This window comes from Nerophis ophidion, linkage group LG21 (assembly GCF_033978795.1).
Source record: "Nerophis ophidion isolate RoL-2023_Sa linkage group LG21, RoL_Noph_v1.0, whole genome shotgun sequence".
NCBI classification, from domain to species: Eukaryota; Metazoa; Chordata; class Actinopteri; order Syngnathiformes; family Syngnathidae; genus Nerophis; species Nerophis ophidion.
Genome location: NC_084631.1, coordinates 25,213,716 through 25,236,121, shown reverse-complemented (window position 1 = coordinate 25,236,121; position 22,406 = coordinate 25,213,716). Strand labels below are relative to the sequence as shown.

General features: G+C 30.3%; 1 protein-coding gene across 3 annotated transcripts in view; it reads right to left on the bottom strand.

The window, feature by feature from the left end:
• ntrk1 (neurotrophic tyrosine kinase, receptor, type 1) overlaps positions 1–22,406 on the bottom strand; it is a 279,190-nt gene that overhangs the window by 3,703 nt on the left and 253,081 nt on the right. For all 3 annotated transcript variants that reach the window (XM_061882335.1, XM_061882336.1, XM_061882337.1), the window contains 4 exons: positions 21,700–21,830; positions 16,899–17,071; positions 12,789–13,029; positions 2,045–2,203 (listed from right to left, as the gene is read on the bottom strand). In XM_061882335.1, coding sequence (XP_061738319.1) covers positions 2,045–2,203; positions 12,789–13,029; positions 16,899–17,071; positions 21,700–21,830 — 704 coding nt within the window. The remainder of the gene's footprint in view (positions 1–2,044; positions 2,204–12,788; positions 13,030–16,898; positions 17,072–21,699; positions 21,831–22,406) is intronic.

Below are 22,406 nucleotides of genomic sequence, written 5' to 3'. Positions count from 1 at the left end.
CAGGATTTTGACAGGATTGCTCTGCTGGTTTTAAAAATGTATGATAAAAACTTAGTCAAAGATCCTCTATTTTACAGGAGTACTCTGCTGGTTTTAGGAATCTATGACAAAAACCTAGTCAGAGATTCTCTATTTGAAAAGAGTGCTATGCTGTTTTTAGGAATCTATGACACAAACTTAGTCAAAGATCCTCTATTCGACAGGAGCGCTCTGCTGTTTCTAGGAATATATTACACCAACTTAGTCAAAGATCTTCTATTTTACATGTGCGCTAAGCTGTTTCTAGAAATCTATAGGAAAAACATAGTCAAACATCCTCTATTTTACAGAACAGCTCTGATGGTTTTAGGAATCTATGAAACAAACCTAGTCAAAGATCCTCTATTTGACAGGAGTGATATGCTGTTTTTAGGAATCTATGACAAAAACGTAGTCAAAGATATTCTATTTTACATGTGTGCTCTGCTGTTTCTAGAAATCTACAGGAAAAACCTAGTCAAAGATCCTCCATTTTACATAAGTGCTGTGCTGTTTTTAGGAACCCATGACACAAACTTACTCAAACATCCTCTATTTTACAGGAGAACTCCGTTGTTTTTACAAATCTATGACACAAACCTAGCCAGAGATCCTCTATTTGACAGGAGTGATCTGATGTTTCTAGGAATATACTTTATGACAAAAAACCTAGTCAAAGATCCTTTATTTGACAGGAGTGCTCTGCTGTTTTTAGGAATCTATGACACAAACTTATTCAAACATCCTCTATTATACAGGATTTTGACAGGATTGCTCTGCTGGTTTTAAAAATGTATGACAAAAACTTAGTCAAAGATCGTCTATTTTACAGAAGTGTTCAGTTGTTTTTAGGAATTTTTACAAAAACTTAGTCAAAGATCCTCTATTTTACAGGAGTACTCTGCTGGTTTTAGGAATCTATGACAAAAACCTAGTCAGAGATTCTCTATTTGAAAAGAGTGCTATGCTGTTTTTAGGAATCTATGACACAAACTTAGTCAAAGATCCTCTACTTGACAGGAACGCTCTGCTGTTTCTCGGAATATATTACACAAACTTAGTCAAAGATCCTCTACTTGACAGGAGCGCTCTGCTGTTTCTCGGAATATGTTACACCAACTTAGTCAAATATCTTCTATTTTATATGTCTGCTAAGCTGTTTCTAGAAATCTACATGAAAAACATAGTCAAAGATCCTCTATTTGACAAGACCGCTCTGCTGGTCTTAGGAATCTATGACAAAAACCTAGCCAGAGATCCTCTATTCGACAGGAGTGATCTGATGTTTCTATGAATAAACTGTATGACAAAAAACCTAGTCAAAGATCCTTTATTTGACAGGAGTGCTCTGCTGTTTTTAGGAATCTATGACACAAACTTATTCAAACATCCTCTATTATACAGGATTTTGACAGGAGTGCTCAGATGGTTTTAGGAATCTACGGGGTAAACCTAGTCAAAGATCCTCTATTTGACAGGAGCGCCCTGCTGTTTTTTTTTTTTTTTTTTAGGAATTTACAGAAAAAAACTTGTCAAAGATCTTCTATTTGACAGGAGTGTTATGGTATTTTTAAGTATCTACAGCAGAAACCTGCTCAAAGATCATTTACTAGTGCTGTTTATAGGAATCTATGGCAGAAACCTGGTCAAAGATGGTGTATTTGACAGGAGTTGTGAGGATAGCTTGTTATGTTTCTACATTTGAGAGACTGAAAATCTAGAGAAGTGATCATCAATTAGCGACACTTCAGTTTTGAAGAAAATAATTTCCTCAAAAAGCTTCCGAGTGTCTCATCTGGCCTGAGAGTGGATCAAGTTCCGCCGGCCACTCGATCCTAATCTCATTGGCCCACGTCTTAGCCCCTCCCCCCCCCCGCTCCCAGGAGAGTTCACATGTTGGACCAGCAGAAAGTCAAAAGTTTTGGGACGCTGCTAGCCTTCTGATGTTGGAACATTTATCTCCCATTTTTCTACTTTTGAGCAAAGAGAGGAGGTGGGGGGATGAATAAGGAAGATGGTCGCTCACCTCGCTGTTGGACAGCTGGTACCAAGGCTGCTTGCCGTAGGTGAAGATCTCCCACAGGACCACGCCCAAGCTCCAGATGTCGCTCTCCGTGGTGAACTTCCTGTACATGATGCTCTCTGGTGGCATCCAGCGAATAGGCAGCATGGTGCGACCGCCCACCTGCACACATGTACCACTCGCTTCCTCAGGGGGCAGTAGTGAGCTGCTGGTTTTCTTCATCCGTCACTCATTTTAGGACAAATCTATTCATTTAAATCATTTGTCACTTGTTTAAGATAATAACTGATGAAGTTCTGACTCATTTTAAACCTATTTATTTATTGAAATAATTTGTCACTCGTTTTAAGATGAAAACTATTTCATATATTTGTGACTCATTTTAGCACAAAACCTATTTATTTAAATAATTTGTTTCTCGTTTTAGGATAAAAAAAAACATATTTAATTAACTTGTGACTCATTTCAAGAACAAAACATTTCATTAATTTGTCACTTGTTAAGGACAAAAACTATTTAAATAATTTGTCACTCATTTTAAGGAAAAAAACTATTTAATGTAAGACTCATTTTAAGAAAAAATATTCAACTTGTCATTCATTTTCGGAAACAGAAAGTTTGATTAATTTGTCACTTATTTTAATACAAAAACTATTTAAATTGTCACTCATTTAAAACAACTATTTATTTAAATAATTTGTCACTTGTTTTAGGATAAAAACTAATTAAGTTTTGACTTATTTTAAGACAAACTAAATAAGTTGTCTCTCATTTTATGATAAAAACTATTTAATTAAGTTCTGACTCATTTTAAACCAATTATTTATTTAATTAATTTGTCACTTGTTTGAAGATGAAAACTATTTAATATATTTGGGACTCATTTTCGGACAAAACCTATTTATTTAAATAATTTGTTTCTTGTTTTAGGATTTAAAAAAACATTTAATTAACTTGTGACTCATTTTAAGAACAAAACTATTTAACCTGTCATTGATTTTCGGAAAAAAAACAACAGTTTAAATAATTTGTTAATTATTGTAAGACGAAAACTATTTAAATAATTTGAGACACATTTTCGGAAAAAAACTCATTAATTTTTCACTTAATACAAAAAAAAATATCTATTTAAATAATTTGTCACTCATTTAAAACAACTATTTATATAAATAATTGGTCACTTGTTTTAAGATAAAAACTAATTAAGTTGTGACCTATTTAAAGACAAACTAAATAAGTTGTCACTCGTTTTAGGATAAAAACTATTTAATTAAGTTCTGACTCATTTTAAACCTATTTATTTAATTAATTTATCACTTGTTTTAAGATGAAAACTATTTGATATATTTGTGACTCATTTTAGCACAAAACCTATTTATTTAAAAAATGTGTTTCTCGTTTTTAGGATAAGAAATATTCAATTAATTTGTGACTCATTTTAAGAAGAAACATTTAATTAATTTGTAACTTGTTAGGGACAAAAACAATTTAAATAATTTGTCACTCATTTTAGGATAAAAATTAATGTGTGACTCATTTTAAGACAAAACTATTTAACTGATTTTCAGGGGGGAAAAACAGTTTAATTTGTCAATTATTTTAAGACAAAAACTATTTAAATAATTCGTGACACATTTTAGGAAACAACTCAATATGTCACTTATTTTAATACAAAAAATATGTATTTAAATAATTTGTCACTCATTCAAAACAACAACTATTTACTTAAATAATTTTTCACTTGTTTTAAGATAAAAACTATATAAGTTGTGAATTATTTTAAGACAAACTAAATAAGATGTCACTCATTTTAGGATAAAAACTATTTAAGTAAAATCTGACTAATTTTAAACCTATTTATTTAATGAATTTGTCACTTGTTTGAAGATGAAAACTAATATATGTGTGAGTCATTTTCAGACAAAACCTATTTATTTAAATAATTTGTTTCTCGTTTTTAGGATAAAAACTATTCAATTAATTTGTGACTCAGTTTAAGACAAAACATTTAATTAATTTGTAACTTGTTAAGGACAAAAACTATTTAAATCTTTTTTCACTCATTTTAGGATAAAAAGTAATATGTGACTCATTTTAAGACAAAACTATTTAACTTATTATTGATTGATTTTCGGGAAAAAAACAGTTTAATTGATTTGTCAATTATTTTAAGACAAAAACTATTAAAATAATTTGAGACATTTTAAAACAAACTATTTAAATAATTTTTCACAGATTTTAGGAAAAAACTCATTAATTTGTCACTTATTTTAATACAAAAAATATCTATTTAAAAAATGTGTCACTCATTTAAAACAACTGTTTATTTAAACAATTTGTCACTTGTTTTAAGATAAAAACTAATTAAGTTGTGACTTATTTTAAGACAAACTAAATAGGTTGTCTCTCATTTTAGGATTAAAACTATTTAATTAAGTTCTGACTCATTTTAAACCAATTATTTATCTAATTAATTTGTCACTTGTTTGAAGATGAAAACTATTTAATATATTTGTGACTCATTTTAGGACAAACCCTATTTATTTAAATAGTTTGTTTCTCGTTTTAGGGTAAAAAAAAATATTTAATTAACTTGTGACTCATTTTAAGAACAAAACATTTCATTAATTTATTACTTGTTAAGCACAAAAACTATTAAAATAATGTGTCATTCATTTTAGGATGAAAACTAATGTGTGACTCATTTTAAGACAAAACTATTTAACCTGTCATTGATTTTCGGAAGAAAAAAAAACTGTTTAAATAATTTGTTAATTATTGTAAGACTTTAAAACTATTTAAATAATTTGAGAAACATTTTAGGAAAAAAACTCATACATTTTTCACTTATTTTAATACAAAAAAAAACATCTATTTAAATAATGTGTCACAAATTCAAAACAACAACTATTTACTTAAATAATGTGTCACTTGTTTTAAGATAAAAACTATATAAGTTGTGAATTATTTTAAGACAAACTAAATAAGTTGTCACTCGTTTTAGGATAAAAAACAATTTAATTAAGTTCTTACTCATTTTAAACCTATTTATTTAATGAATTTGTCACTCGTTTTAAGATGAAAACTATTTCATATATTTGTGACTCATTTTAGCACAAAACGTATTTATTTAAATAATTTGTTTCTCGTTTTAGGATAAAACAAATATTGAATTAATTTGCGACTAATTTTAAGACAAAACATTTAATTAATTTGTCACTTGTTAAGGACAAAAACAATTGAAATAATTTGTCACTCATTTTAGGAAAAAAACTATTTAATGTCTGACTCATTTTAAGAAAAAATATTCAACTTGTCATTGATTTTCGGAAAAAGAAAGTTTGATTAATTTGTCACTTATTTTAATACAAAAACTATTTGAATTGTCACTCATTTAAAACAACTATTTATTTAAATAATTTGTTACTTGTTTTAAGATAAAAACTAATTAAGTTGTGACTTATTTTAAGACAAACTAAATAAGTTGTCTCTCATTTTAGGATAAAAACTATTTAATTAAGTTCTGACTCATTTTAAACCTATTTATTTAATGAATTTGTCACTTGTTTTAAGATGAAAACTATTTAATATATTTGTGATTCATTTTAGGACAAAAACTATTTATTTAAATAATTTGTTTCTCGTTTTAGGATTAAAAAAAAAAATTTAATTAACGTGACTCAATTTAAGAACAAAACATTTCATTAATTTATTACTTGTTAAGCACAAAAACTATTAAAATAATGTGTCACTCATTTTAGGATGAAAACTAATGTGTGACTCATTTTAAGACAAAACTATTTAACCTGTCATTGATTTTCATAAAAAAAAACTTTCAATTATTTGTTAATTATTGTAAGACAAAAACTATTTAAATAATTTGAGACACAGTTTAGGAAAAAAACTCATTAATTTGTCACTTATTTTAATACAAAAAAAAAAGTATTTAAATAATTTGTCACTCATTTAAAACAACAACTATTTACTTAAATAATTTGTAACTTCTTTTAAGATAAAAACTATATAAGTTGTGAATTATTTTAAGACAAACTAAATAGGTTGTCACTCGTTTTAGGATAAAAAGTATTTAATTAAGTTTTTACTCATTTTAAACATATTTATTTAATGAATTTGTCATTCGTTTTAAGATGAAAACTATTTCATATATTTGTGACTCATTTTAGGACAAAACCTATTTATTTAAATAATTTGTTTCTCGTTTTAGGATAAAAAAAATATTGAATTAATTTGCGACTAATTTTAAGACAAAACATTTAATTAATTTGTCACTTGTTAAGGACAAAAACAATTTGAATAATTTGTCACTCATTTTAGGATAAAAAGTAATGCGTGACTCATTAAAAAAACAGTTTAATTTGTCAATTATTTTAAGACAAAAACTATTTGAATAATTTGAGACACATTTTAAAACTATTTAAATAATTTTTCACTCATTTTAGGAAAAAAACTCATTAATTTGTCACTTATTTTAATACAAAAACTATTTAAATAACTTGTCACTCATTTAAAACACCTTTCTATTTAAATAATTTGTCACTTGTTTTAAGATAAAAACTAATTAAGTTGTGACTTATTTTAAGACAAACTGAATAGGTTGTCTCTCATTTTAGGATAAAAACTATTTAATTAAGTTGTGACTCATTTTAAACCAATTATTTATTTAATTAATTTGTCACTTGTTTGAAGATGAAAACTATTTAATATATTTGTGACTCATTTTAGGACAAAACCTATTTATTTAAATATTTGTTTCTCGTTTTAGGATTAAAAAAAACATATTTAATTAACTTGTGACTCATTTCAAGAACAAAATATTTCATTAATTTATTACTTGTTAAGCACAAAAACTATTAAAATAATGTGTCACTCATTTTAGGATGAAAACTAATGTGTGACTCATTTTAAGACAAAACTATTTAACCTGTCATTGATTTTCGGAAGAAAAAAAAACAGTTTAAATAATTTGTTAATTATTGTAAGACAAAAACTATTTAAATAATTTGAGACACATTTTAGGAAAAAAACTCATTAATTTGTCACTTATTTTAATACAAAAAGTATCTATTTAAATAATTTATCACTCATTTAAAACAACAACTATTTATTTAAATAATTGGTCACTTGTCTTAAGATAAAAACTATATAAGTTGTGAATTATTTTAAGACAAACTAAATAGGTTGTCACTCGTTTTAGGATAAAAAGTATTTAATTAAGTTTTTACTCATTTTAAACATATTTATTTAATGAATTTGTCATTCGTTTTAAGATGAAAACTATTTCATATATTTGTGACTCATTTTAGGACAAAACCTATTTATTTAAATAATTTGTTTCTCGTTTTAGGATAAAAAAAATATTGAATTAATTTGCGACTAATTTTAAGACAAAACATTTAATTAATTTGTCACTTGTTAAGGACAAAAACAATTTAAATAATTTGTCACTCATTTTAGGAAAAAAACTATTTAATGTCTGACTCATTTTAAGAAAAAATATTCAACTTGTCATTGATTTTCGGAAAAAGAAAGTTTGATTAATTTGTCACTTATTTTAATACAAAAAATATTTAAATTGTCACTCATTTAAAACAACTATTTATTTAAATAATTTGTCACTTGTTTTAAGACAAAAACTAATTAAGTTGTGACTTATTTTAAGACAAACTAAATAAGTTGTCTCTCATTTTATGATAAAAACTATTTAATTAAGTTCTGATTCATTTTAAACCAATTATTTATTTAATTAATTTGTCACTTGTTTTAAGATGAAAACTATTTAATATATTTGTGAGTCATTTTAGGACAAAACCTATTTATTTAAATAATTTGTTTCTCGTTTTAGGATTTAAAAAAACATTTAATTAACTTATGACTCATGTCAAGAACAAAACATTTCATTAATTTATTACTTGTTAAGGACAAAAACTATTAAAATAACTCATTTTAGGATGAAAACTAATGTGTGACTCATTTTAAGACAAAACTATTTAACCTGTCATTGATTTTCGGGAAAAAAAAAAAACAGTTTAAATAATTTGTTAATTATTGTAAGACTAAAACTATTTAAATAATTTGAGACACATTCTAGGAAAAAAACTCATTAATTTGTCACTTATTTTAATACAAAAAATATCTAGTTAAATAATTCGTCACCCCATTTAAAACAATTATTTATTTAAATAATTTGTCACTTGTTTTAAGATAAAAACTATACAAGTTGTGAATTATTTTAAGACAAACTAAATAAGTCGTCACTTGTTTTAGGATAAAAACTATTCAATTAAGTTCTGACTCATTTGAAACCTATTTATTTAATGAATTTGTCACTCGTTTTAAAATGAAAATTATTTCATATATTTGTGACTCATTTTAGGACAAAAACTATTTATTTAAATAATTTGTTTCTCGTTTTAGGATAAAACAAATATTGAATTAATTTGCGACTATTTTTAAGACAAATACTCATTTTAGGATAAAAACTAATGTGTGATTCATTTTAAGACAAAACTATTTAACTTGTCATTGAATTTCGGAAAAAAAAAACAAGTTTAATTGATTTGTCAATTATTTTAAGACAAAAACTATTTAAATAATTTGAGACACATTTTAAAACAAACTACTTAAATAATTTTTCACTCATTTTAGGAAAAAAACTCATTAATTCGTCTATTATTTTAATACAAAAAGTATCTATTTAAATAATTTATCACTCATTTAAAACAACAACTATTTATTTAAATAATTTGTCACTTGTTTTAAGATAAAAACTATATAAGTTGTGAATTATTTTAAGACAAACTAAATAAGTTGTCACTTGTTTTAGGATAAAAAATATTTAATTACGTTCTGACTCATTTTAAACCTATTTATTTAATGAATTTGTCACTTGTTTTAAGATTAAAACTATTTCATATATTTGTGACTCATTTTAGGACAAAACCTACTTATTTAAATAATTTGTTTCCCGTTTTAGGATAAAACAAATATTGAATTAATTTGCGACTAATTTTAAGACAAAACATTTAATTAATTTGTCACTTGTTAAGGACAAAAACAATTGAAATAATTTGTCACTCATTTTAGGAAAAAAACTATTTAATGTCTGACTCATTTTAAGAAAAAATATTCAACTTGTCATTGATTTTCGGAAAAAGAAAGTTTGATTAATTTGTCACTTTTTTAATACAAAAACTATTTAAATTGTCATTCATTTAAAACAACTATTTATTTAAATAATTTGTCACTTGTTTTAAGATAAAAACTAATTAAGTTTTGACTTATTTTGAGACAAACTAAATAAGTTGTCTCTCATTTTAGGATAAAAACTATTTAATTAAGTTCTGACTCATTTTAAACCAATTATTTAATGAATTTGTCACTTGTTTGAAGATGAAAACTATTTAATATATTTGTGACTCATTTTAGGACAAAACCTATTTATTTAAATAATTTGTTTCTCGTTTTAGGATTTAAAAAAACATTTAATTAACTTGTGACTCATTTTAAGAACAAAACATTTCATTAATTTATTACTTGTTAAGCACAAAAACTATTAAAATAATGTGTCACTCATTTTAGGATGAAAACTAATGTGTGACTCATTTTAAGACAAAACTATTTAACCTGTCATTGATTTTCGTGAAAAAAAAAAACAGTTTAAATAATTTGTTAAATATTGTAAGACAAAAACTATTTAAAAAATTTGAGCCTCATTTTAGGAAAAAAACTCATTAATTTTTCACTTATTTTAATACAAAAAAAAAGTATTTAAATAATTTGTCACTCATTTAAAACAACAACTATTTACTTAAATAATTTGTAACTTCTTTTAAGATAAAAACTATATAAGTTGTGAATTATTTTGAGACAAACTAAATAGGTTGTCACTAGTTTTAGGATAAAAACTATTTAATTAAGTTTTTACTCATTTTAAACCTATTTATTTAATGAATTTGTCACTCGTTTTAAGATGAAAACTATTTCATATATTTGTGACTCATTTTAGGACAAAACATTTCATTAATGTATTACTTGTTAAGCACAAAAACTATTAAAATAATGTGTCACTCATTTTAGGATGAAAACTAATGTGTGACTCATTTTAAGACAAAACTATTTAACTTGTCATTGATTTTCGGAAGAAAAAAAAACTGTTTAAATAATTTGTTAATTATTGTAAGACTAAAACTATTTAAATAATTTGAGACACATTTTAGGAAAAAAACTCATTAATTTGTCACTTATTTTAATACAAAAAATATCTAGTTAAATAATTTGTCACTCATTTAAAACAACTATTTATTTAAATAATTTGTCACTTGTTTTAAGATAAAAACTATATAAGTTGTGAATTATTTTAAGACAAACTAAATAAGTCGTCACTTGTTTTAGGATAAAAACTATTCAATTAAGTTCTGACTCATTTGAAACCTATTTATTTAATGAATTTGTCACTCGTTTTAAAATGAAAATTATTTCATATATTTGTGACTCATTTTAGGACAAAAACTATTTATTTAAATAATTTGTTTCTCGTTTTAGGATAAAACAAATATTGAATTAATTTGCGACTAATTTTAAGACAAAACATTTAATTAATTTGTCACTTGTTAGGGACAAAAACAATTGAAATAATTTGTCACTCATTTTAGGAAAAAAACTATTTAATGTCTAACTCATTTTAAGAAAAAATATTCAACTTGTCATTGATTTTCGGAAAAAGAAAGTTTGATTAATTTGTCACTTATTTTAATACAAAAAATATTTAAATTGTCACTCATTTAAAACAACTATTTATTTAAATAATGTGTCACTTGTTTTAAGATAAAAACTAATTAAGTTGTGACTTATTTTAAGACAAACTAAATAAGTCGTCTCTCATTTTAGGATAAAAACTATTTAATTAAGTTCTGATTCATTTTAAACCAATTATTTATTTAATTAATTTGTCACTTGTTTGAAGATGAAAACTATTTAATATATTTGTGACTCATTTTAGGACAAAACCTATTCATTTAAATAATTTGTTTCTCGTTTTAGGATAAAAAAAACATATTTAATTAACTTGTGACTCATTTCAAGAACAAAACATTTCATTCATTTATTACTTGTTAAGCACAAAAACTATTAAAATAATGTGTCACTCATTTTAGGATGAAAACTAATGTGTGACTCATTTTAAGACAAAACTATTTAACCTGTCATTGATTTTCTGAAGAAAAAAAAACTGTTTAAATAATTTGTTAATTATTGTAAGACTAAAACTATTTAAATAATTTGAGACATATTTTCGGAAAAAAACTCATTAATTTGTCACTTATTTTAATACAAAAAATATCTAGTTAAATAATTTGTCACTCATTTAAAACAACTATTTATTTAAATAATTGGTCACTTGTTTTAAGATAAAAACTATATAAGTTGTGAATTATTTTAAGACAAACTAAATAAGTCGTCACTCGTTTTAGGATAAAAACAATTTAATTAAGTTCTTACTCATTTGAAACCTATTTATTTAATGAATTTGTCACTCGTTTTAAAATGAAAATTATTTCATATATTTGTGACTCATTTTAGGACAAAAACTATTTATTTAAATAATTTGTTTCTCGTTTTAGGATAAAAAAAAAATATTGAATTAATTTGCTAATAATTTTAAGACAAAACATTTAATTAATTCGTCACTTGTTAAGCACAAAAACAATTTAAATAATTTGTCACTCATTTTAGGATGAAAAGTAATGTGTGACTCATTTTAAGACAAAACTATTTAACTTGTCATTGATTTCCGGAAAAAAAACCCTCATTAATTTGTCAATTATTTTAAGACAAAAACAATTTAAATAATTTGAGGCACATTTTAAAACTATTTAAATAATTTTTCACCCATTTAAGGAAAAAAACTCATTAATTTGTCACTTATTTTAATACAAAAACTATTTAAATAACTTGTCACTCATTTAAAACAACTATTTTATTTAAATAATTTGTCATTTGTTTTAAGATAAAAACTAATTAAGTTGTGACTTATTTTAAGACAAACTAAATAGGTTGTCTCTCATTTTAGGATTAAAACTATTTAATTAAGTTCTGACTCATTTTAAACCAATTATTTATTTCATTAATTTGTCACTTGTTTGAAGATGAAAACTATTTAATATATTTGTGACTCATTTTAGGACAAAACTTATTTATTTAAATAATTTGTTTCTCGTTTTAGGATGAAAAAAAAAATTTAATTAATTTGTGATTCATCTTAAGAACAAAATATTTCATTAATTTATTACTTGTTAAGCACAAAAACTATTAAAATAATGTGTCACTCATTTTAGGATGAAAACTAATGTGTGACTCATTTTAAGACAAAACTATTTAACTTGTCATTGATTTAAAAAAAAAAAAAAACAGTTTAAATAATTTGTTAATTATTGTAAGACAAAAACTATTTAAATCTTTTGATCTAAAAAAAAATCTTAAATCTCTTAATCTAAAATCCAAGATGGTAGAAAACCCTAAAGACATAATTTATATCCATATTTATCTTGTGAATATTACCAACATGTTCTTAAAAATCCAACATGAGTTAATGTTTGAACAAAAGGGGGAACAATTAAAATGTAATTAAATTAATAATGTATTTTTCATTGGAACTATGTCAATATATTCCTCAGGGTGCTGGGTTTGGGTTCCAGTTATTGGACAGACGAGTTAGTGCGGTGGAACTCACGCGATAGTAGTCAGTGCTGTAGATGTCCCTGGACATGCCAAAGTCTCCGATCTTGACCACCAGACCTTCTCCCACCAGACAGTTGCGCGTTGCCAGGTCCCGGTGGACAAAGTGCAGAGACGCCAGGTACACCATCCCCGAGGCGATCTGGGCGGCGATGTGCAGCATCTGGGGCAGCGTCAGCTCGCCCACTGGCGCCATCTTGGACTCCTCCAGGATGCAGGCGTCGGGGCCGTGAGCGCTGCGAGAGACACGCATTTTTATTTTAAATTATTAAATCAACATAAAAATATACAAGATACACTTTCAATTAGTACAGTCTGCAAGATTCTAGTTCCCACAACTTAGATAACACAGTCTGCAAGGTTCTAGTTCCCACAACTTATACTGTATAGTACAGTGTGCAAGGTTCTAGTCCCCACAACATATATAGTACAGTCTGCAAGGTTCTAGTTTCCACGACATTTATAGTACAGTCTGCAAGGTTCTAGTTCCCACAACATATATAGTACAGTCTGCAAGGCTCTAGTTCCCACAACATATATAGTACAGTCTGCAAAGGTTCTAGTTCCAACAACTTAGATAACACAGTCTGCAAGGTTCTAGTTCCCACAACATATATGGTACAGTCTGCAAGGGTCTAGTACCCACAACATATATAGTACAGTCTGCAAGGTTCTAGTTCCCAAACATATATGGTACAGTCTGCAAGGTTCTAGTTCCCACAACATATATAGTACTGTCTGCAAGGTTCTAGTTCCCACAACTTAAACAACACAGTCTGCAAGCTTCTAGTTCCCACAACTTAAATAACAGATTCTGCAATGTTCTAGTTCCCACAACATATATAGTACAGTCTGCAAGGTTCTAGTTCCCACAACATATATAGTACAGCCTGCAAGGTTCTAGTTCCCACAACATATATAGTACAGGCTGCAAAGGTTCTAGTTCCAACAACTTAGATAGTACAGTCTGCAAGGTTCTAGTTCCCACAACTTAGATAACACAGTCTGCAAGGTTCTAGTTCCCACAACATATATAGTACAGTCTGCAAGGGTCTAGTTCACACAACATATATAGTACAGTCTGCAAGGTTCTAGTTCCCAAACATATATGGTACAGTCTGCAAGGTTGTAGTTCCCACAACATATATAGTACTGTCTGCAAGGTTCTAGTTCCCACAACTTAAATAACACAGTCTGCAAGGTTCTAGTTCCCACAACTTAGATAACAGAGTCTGCAAGGTTCTAGTTCCCACAACATATATAGTACAGTCTGCAAGGTTCTAGTTCCCACAACATATATAGTACAATCTGCAAGGGTCTAGTCCCCACAACATATATAGTACAGTCTGCAAGGTTCTAGTTCCCACAACTTAGATAACACAGTCTGTAAGGTTCTAGTTCCCACAACATATATAGTACAGTCTGCAAGGTTGTAGTTCCCACAACATATATAGTACAGTCTGCAAGGGTCTAGTCCCCACAACATATATAGTACAGTCTGCAAGGTTCTAGTTCCCAAACATATATGGTACAGTCTGTAAGGTTGTAGTTCCCACAACATATATAGTACTGTCTGCAAGGTTCTAGTTCCCACAACTTAAATAACACAGTCTGCAAGGTTCTAGTTCCCACAACTTAGATAACAGAGTCTGCAAGGTTCTAGTTCCCACAACATATATAGTACAGTCTGCAAGGTTCTAGTTCCCACAGCATATATATTACAGTCTGCAAGGTTGTAGTTCCCACAACATATATAGTACAGTCTGCAAGGGTCTAGTCCCCACAACATATATAGTACAGTCTGCAAGGTTCTAGTTCCCACAACTTAGATAACACAGTCTGTAAGGTTCTAGTTCCCACAACATATATAGTACAGTCTGCAAGGTTCTAGTTCCCACAACATCTGCTTATTGTGTACTACAACTACTACAACAGTATTACTACTACTACAACAACAGTATTACTAATACTACTACTACTACTACTACAACAAGAGTATTACTACTACAACAGTATTACTACTACTACTACAACAACACTACTACTACTGCAGTATCACTACTACTACTAGTACTACCACAACAGCATTACTACTACTAGTACTACTGCAACAGTATTACTACTACCACTACAACAGTATTACTATTACATCAGTAATACTAGTACAACAGTATTACTGCTACTACTAGTAAAACAGTTTTACTACCACTACTACAACTGTATTACTACTACTAGTACAACAGTATTACTACTACTACTACTAATACAACAGTATTACTACTACAACAGTATTAGTAGTACAACAGTATTACTACTACTACTAGTACAAAATTATTACTACTACTACTACTGCTACTACTACAAGTACAACAGTATTACTACTACAACAGTGTTACTAGTACAACAGTATTACAACTACTACTAGTACAACAGTATTACTACTACTACTACTACAACTACAACAGTATTAGTAGTACAACAGTATTACTACTACTACTAGTACAACACTATTACTAAAACAACAGCATTACTAGTACAACAGTATTACTACTACTACTAGTACAACAGTATTACTACTGCAACTACTACAACAGTATTACTACTACTACTACAACAGTATTACTACTACCACTAGTACAACAGTATTACTACTGCAACTACTACAACAGCATTACTACTACCACTAGTACTACAACAACAGTATTACTACTACAAGTGTATTACTAGTACAACAGTATTACTACTACTACAAGTACAGCAGTATTACTACTACAAGAGTATTACTACTACTACAAGTACAACAGTATTACTACTACAACAGTATTACTAGTACAACAGTATTACAACTACTACTAGTACAACAGTATTACTACTACTACTACTACAACAGTATTACTACTACAACAGCATTACTACTACTACTAATACAACATTATATTACAACAGTATTAGTAGTACAACAGTATTACAACTACTACAAGTACAACAGTATTATTAGTACAACAGTATTACAACTACTACTAGTACAACACTATTACTAATACAACAGTATTACTAGTACAACAGTATTACTACTACTACTAGTACAACACTATTACTAATACAACAGCATTACTAGTACAACAGTATTACTACTACTACTAGTACAACATTATTACTACTACAACAGTATTACTACTACAATAGTATTACTAGTACAACAGTATTACTATAAGTACAACATTATTACTACTACAACAGTATTACTAGTACAACAGTATTACAACTACTACTAGTACAACATTATTACTACTACTACTACAATAGTATTACTAATACAACAGTATTACTACTACTACTACTACAACAGTATTATTATTACTACTACAACAGTATTACTACTACTAGTACTACTACAACAGTATTACTACTACTACTACAACAACAGTATTACTACTACTAGTACTACTACAACAGTATTACTACTACTACTAGTACTACTACAACAGTATTACTACTACTACTACTACTACAACAGTATTACTACTACTAGTACTACTACAACAGTATTACTACTACTACTACAACAACAGTATTACTACTACTACTACTAGTACAACAGTATTACTACTACTACTACTACAGTATTACTACTACTACTAGTACTACTACAACAGTATTACTACTACTACTACTACTACTACTACAACAGTATTACTACTACTACTACTACTACTACATCACACAACAAGCTGAGAGAGAACAAAGGGGTCAGTAAAAAAAAGTATCGCCCACAATTGATTGGGATAATATAATTGGACGGCTGATGAGCGCCCACACGCGCGTCCGACTCCGCCCCCTGACTAATTCGTTTAGCGGGCAGGTGGCAGAGCGGGACGGCAGCTGCATTATGGGATGTAATATTGTTTCCGTGGCCGTCGAGGACACCTGGCGTCAGGCGCTCTCTGCTAACCAAACCTGCAGATGTTAGCTAGGTGACCACGCGGCGCTAATTGAACGTTAGCGTCCATGACAGCCATCTTCAGGATGAGCAGCGGTGGCCACGTGGTCAGCACGTCGGCTTCACAGTCTGGGTTGGAATCCGTGTGTGTGAAAGCTTAAGTACCGTAGGAAGCGGTTGAGGTCGCCGTGTCTCATGTACTCAAACACCATGGCCAGGGGCTCGCCGTCCGTGCACACGCCGTAGAATCGAACAATGTGTTGATGCTGCAGCACGGTCAGAAGCTCCGCCTCCCTCTGGAAGTCCTGCCGGGTGGACTCGTTGGCGTCCTTCAGCGTCTGAGGAAACATCGCCAACGTCACTTGGAACGCATGGACCTGTGGTTGCCAATCTAAACTCCTTGGCAACTACCTCATGTTTATTCATCTCCACTTGGTTAGTTAGTTAGCAAAACTACTGGGAAGTTAGCGATTCTACCGAGAAGTTAGCCATGCTACCTGAAAGTTAGCGATCCAACCAGAAAGTTAGCCAAACTACTGGGAAGTTAGCCATGCTACCGAGAAATTAGCAATGCTACCTGAAAGTTAGCGATCCCACCAGAAAGTTAGCCATTCTACCGGGAAGTTAGCAATGCTACAAAGAAGCTAGCAATGTTACCGGGAAGTTAGCAATGCTACCTGAAAGTTAGCGATCCTACCAGGAGGTTAGCCATGCTACAAAGAAGTTAGCAACGTTACTGGGAAGTTAGCAATTGTTACCTGAAAGTTAGCGATCCTACCAAAAAGTTAGCAAAACTACTGGGAAGTTAGCCATGCTACCGAGAAGTTAGCCATGCTGCCGGGAAGTTAGCAATGCTACAAGGAAGTTAGCAATGCTCCCTGAAAGTTAGCGATCCTACCAGGAGGTTAGCCATGCTACAAAGAAGTTAGCAATGTTACCGGGAAGTTAGCAATGCTACCTGAAAGTTAGCGATCCCACCAGAAAGTTAGCAAAACTACTGGGAAGTTAGCCATGCTACCGAGAAATTAGCAATGCTACCTGAAAGTTAGCGATCCCACCAGAAAGTTAGCCATTCTACCGGGAAGTTAGCAATGCTACAAAGAAGCTAGCAATGTTACCGGAAAGTTAGCAATGCTACCTGAAAGTTAGCGATCCTACCAGGAGGTTAGCCATGCTACAAAGAAGTTAGCAACGTTACTGGGAAGTTAGCAATTGTTACCTGAAAGTTAGCGATCCTACCAAAAAGTTAGCAAAACTACTGGGAAGTTAGCCATGCTACCGAGAAGTTAGCCATGCTGCCGGGAAGTTAGCAATGCTACAAGGAAGTTAGCAATGCTCCCTGAAAGTTAGCGATCCTACCAGGAGGTTAGCCATGCTACAAAGAAGTTAGCAATGTTACCGGGAAGTTATTAATGCTACCTGAAAGTTAGCGATCCCACCAGAAAGTTAGCAAAACTACTGGGAAGTTAGCCATGCTACCGAGAAGTTAGCCATGCTACCGGGAAGTTAGTAATGCTTCAAAGAAGTTAGCAATGCTACCTGAAAGTTAGCGATCCTACCAGGTGGTTAGCCATGCTACAAAGAAGTTAGCAATGTTACCGGGAAGTTAGCAATGCTACCTGAAAGTTAGCGATCCTACCAGAAAGTTAGCAAAACTACTGGGAAGTTAGCCATGCTACCGAGAAGTTAGCCATGCTACCGGGAAGTTAGCAATGCTACAAAGAAGTTAGCAATGTTATCGGTAAGTTAGCAATGCTACCTGAAAGTTAGCGATCCTACCAGGAGGTTAGCCATGCTACAAAGAAGTTAGCAACGTTACTGGGAAGTTAGCAATGCTACCTGAAAGTTAGCGATCCTACCACAAAGTTAGCAAAATTACTGGGAATTTAGCCATGCTACCGAGAAGTTATATATACGTGTGTGTATATATATATATATATATATATATATATATACATACACACATATATACACACACACACACATATATATATATATGTATATATATATATATACACATGTACATATACACACATACACATATACACACATACACATATATACACATTTACAGTATATATATACACATATATATTATATACAGTATATATACATATTTATATATATATATATATATATATATATATATAATTTAAAGACAAAACTGTGTTATCCTTTAATTAATAGTTTCAGCTTTTTTCATTCATTCAGATTTTAATTGGCTGTTTTTGCTTACAATTTTACTGTTGTTTTCCCCCCTGAAGAAGAATAAAATAATAATAATAATAGTAAAATATGATTGTGTAACTGCATGAACTAGTGTGTCCAAAGTGAAGTGTGAAGTGAAGTGAATTATATTTATATAGTGCTTTTTCTCTAGTGACTCAAAGTGCTTTACATAGTGAAACCCAATATCATTTTTTTTTACATTTAAACCAGTGTGGGTGGCACTGGGAGCAGGTGGGTAAAGTGTCTTGCCCAAGGACACAACGGCAGTGACTAGGCTGGCAGAAGCGGGAATCGAACCTGCAACCCTCAAGTTGCTGGCACGGCCACTCTACCAACCGAGCTATGCCGCTCGGTATAACTATATAAGTGCTGCCTGTATGAAAATAATACTGCTCAGTTACATATTTAACAGTATTTCTTTTTTTTGTCATAATTTATCAAATTAGGTAATTTATAAGTCATTATTATTTACATATTAACTAACAAACTAAACCTTTTTCATATTTCTTATTTCATTTATATATTTTTTCAACATAAGCTTTTATTATGAATTTTAGGGGTGTCTAAACTTTTTCCACCAAGGGCCACAAACTGAAACGTCAGAGTATGCAGGGGCCATTATGATATTTTATATTGGAAAAGAAAATGCAAAAACATATTTTATATATATATATATATATATATATATATATATATATATATATATATATATATATGTATATATATATATATATATATATATATATATATATATCTAAAGACAAAACCTTGTGTAAGCTCTGTGTTATCGATGACGGAAGTTTCAGCTTTTTGTCATTTAATGAGATTTCTTTTTGTTGCTTTTTTTGCTTACAATTTGACTGTCGTTTTTTCTTCCTAGTAACGATATACTAATAATAAGAATAGTAATAATTATGAAAAAAATAGTGATAATATAAATAATGATAATAATAGTTATGATAATAATAGTGATGATAATAGTAATAATAATAGTGATATTAACAATAATATTAATAATATAATAACAGCGATAATCGTAATAATGATAATAATAACAATAATAGTGATAATAATAATAATAATAATTATAATAGTAATAATAATGACAATAATCCGATTATGTAAATGCATTCATTTATAAGTTAGTATTATTTACATCTTTAAAGGCCTACTGAAACCCACTACTACCAACCACGCAGTCTGATGGTTTATATATCAATGATGAAATATTAACATTGCAACACATGCCAATACGGCCTTTTTAGTTTACTAAATTGCAATTTTAAATTTCCCGCGAAGTGTCGTGTTGAAAACGTCGCGGTTGTAGCGGACATTATTTTCCAGCCCGATCCAAGCTATAAGTAGTCTGCTTTAATCGAGTAATTACACAGTATTCTGGACATCTGTGTTGCTGAATCTTTTGCAATTTGTTCAATTAATAATAGAGAAGTCAAAGTAGAAAAATGGCGGTGGGAAGCTTTTAGCCTCTAGCCACACAAACACAGTAGGTGTTTCCTTGTTTAAAAATCACTCAGGTGAAGCTTTACTATGGAACAGAGCGGTCAAGCGAACATGGATCCCGATCACATGTCAACCGGCAGTTTTCGGTGAGAAAATTGTAGTAATAAGTTGGCTCTTACCGGAGACATCAGCTGAGCTACCATCCTGCTGCAGCTGCGTGACTACCCTCAGAGACACTGGCGGTCAACACACCCATGGCCACACCCCTCCGACTTTCATGTACTATTTAATCTCACTAAAACACTAGCAACACAATAGGCAGATAAGGGATTTTCCAGAATTATCAGAGTAAATGTGTCTAATAACATCTGAATCGCTCCCACTGCAATCGCCTTTTTTTTTTTTTCCCCAGTCCTTCACTCTAAATTTCCTCATCCACGAATCTTTCATCCTCGCTCAAATTAATGGGGAAATTGTCGCTTTCTCGGTCCGAATAGCTCTTGCTGCTGGAGGCTATGATTGTAAACAATGTGAGGATGTGAGGAGCAGCACATCGTCTGCTACTTCCGGTACAGGCAAGGCTTTTTTATTAGCGACCAAAAGTTGCGAACTTTAACTTCGATGTTCTCTACGAAATCCTTTCAGCAAAAATATGGCAATATCGCGAAATGATCAAGTATGACACATAGAATGGACCTGCTATCCCCGTTTGAATAAGAAAATCTCATTTCTGTAGGCCTTTAACTAACTGACAAACAAACCTAACTGTATTCATAATTTTTTATTTTCTTTTGAGGGCTTCTAGTATTTTTGGCCAGGGTGTCTAAGCTTTTTCCAGCAAGGGCCGCACACTGAAAAGTCAAAGTATGCAGGGGCCATTTTACTATTTAAAATGTTTTCTTTTTTAAACAGATATTGTATATATATCTAAAGACAAAACTTTGTGTTATTTGTGACTAAGTATATTATTATTATTATCAATTATTGATGAAAACATTTCAGCTTTTTGTCACTGACATTCCGATACTTTGCTCGTTCTTTCTTACATTTCCACTGTTTTTTCCGACAACATGCAGCGGGGACACAAAAATTCGGTCCGCGGGCAGCAAACGGCCCCCGGGCCGCACTACGCACACCCAAGTTTTATGCTCTAATACGATTTCTTCAATCCCATAATGATTGGAAGGACAACGACGGAAGTTTTGAAAGTGTTAATAAGGAGGCTGAAAGACTTTGACCGGCGTCTCGGGGAACGCAGCCAAAGCAGAGCGCTCACCTTGATGGCGACCAGCATCTTGTCGCTGTCAGGGCTCAGGTGGGCGCACGTGGCCAGGTAGACTTTGCCAAAGGCGCCTTCGCCCAGCTCCCACTTCAAGGCGATGTCCTGCCGCTTGATGTGCTGGACACCTGATTGGACGACAGGAAGGATGCTTGTTTCCACGTTTTTTTGTGGCATCCTAAAATGCCGCAATTTGCAGCCTCTTTTATTTTTTTTATAATAATAAATCAACTTTATGACTATGTTATAAATGTTTTAAGTTCTCCCTGTAACAGCACAGGATTTTAACAACAGATGGAAAATAAATACAGTATTGATGTTTTACTTCTTTTACAGCACACAGACTTAAAAGTAGACATTACATGGCAGTAAGAGAATAAAATCAAGCTACTGTACTGTTTTCATTCATTATAACTGATTTTAGTAATATTTCATTATAATTACAGGAATAAATCTGAAAGCTGTGATGCACTGTCAACCACATGTTTTACACTTGAAAAGTCTTTATCCGTCCTAAACATACATTTGCGTTCCAACATTGGAGAACTGTTGAGAGTCACCTATAGCGCTCATGTTTGTTTGTAAACGAGAGCCGGTGAGAGCTTATCATCACACTTCAATATCTCTAACATGTAATTGCCGCCTCTTTGCTCGGTCAGCGTTGCAACTGAAAAATATGTTCTTAACTGTCTCACCCTGGATAA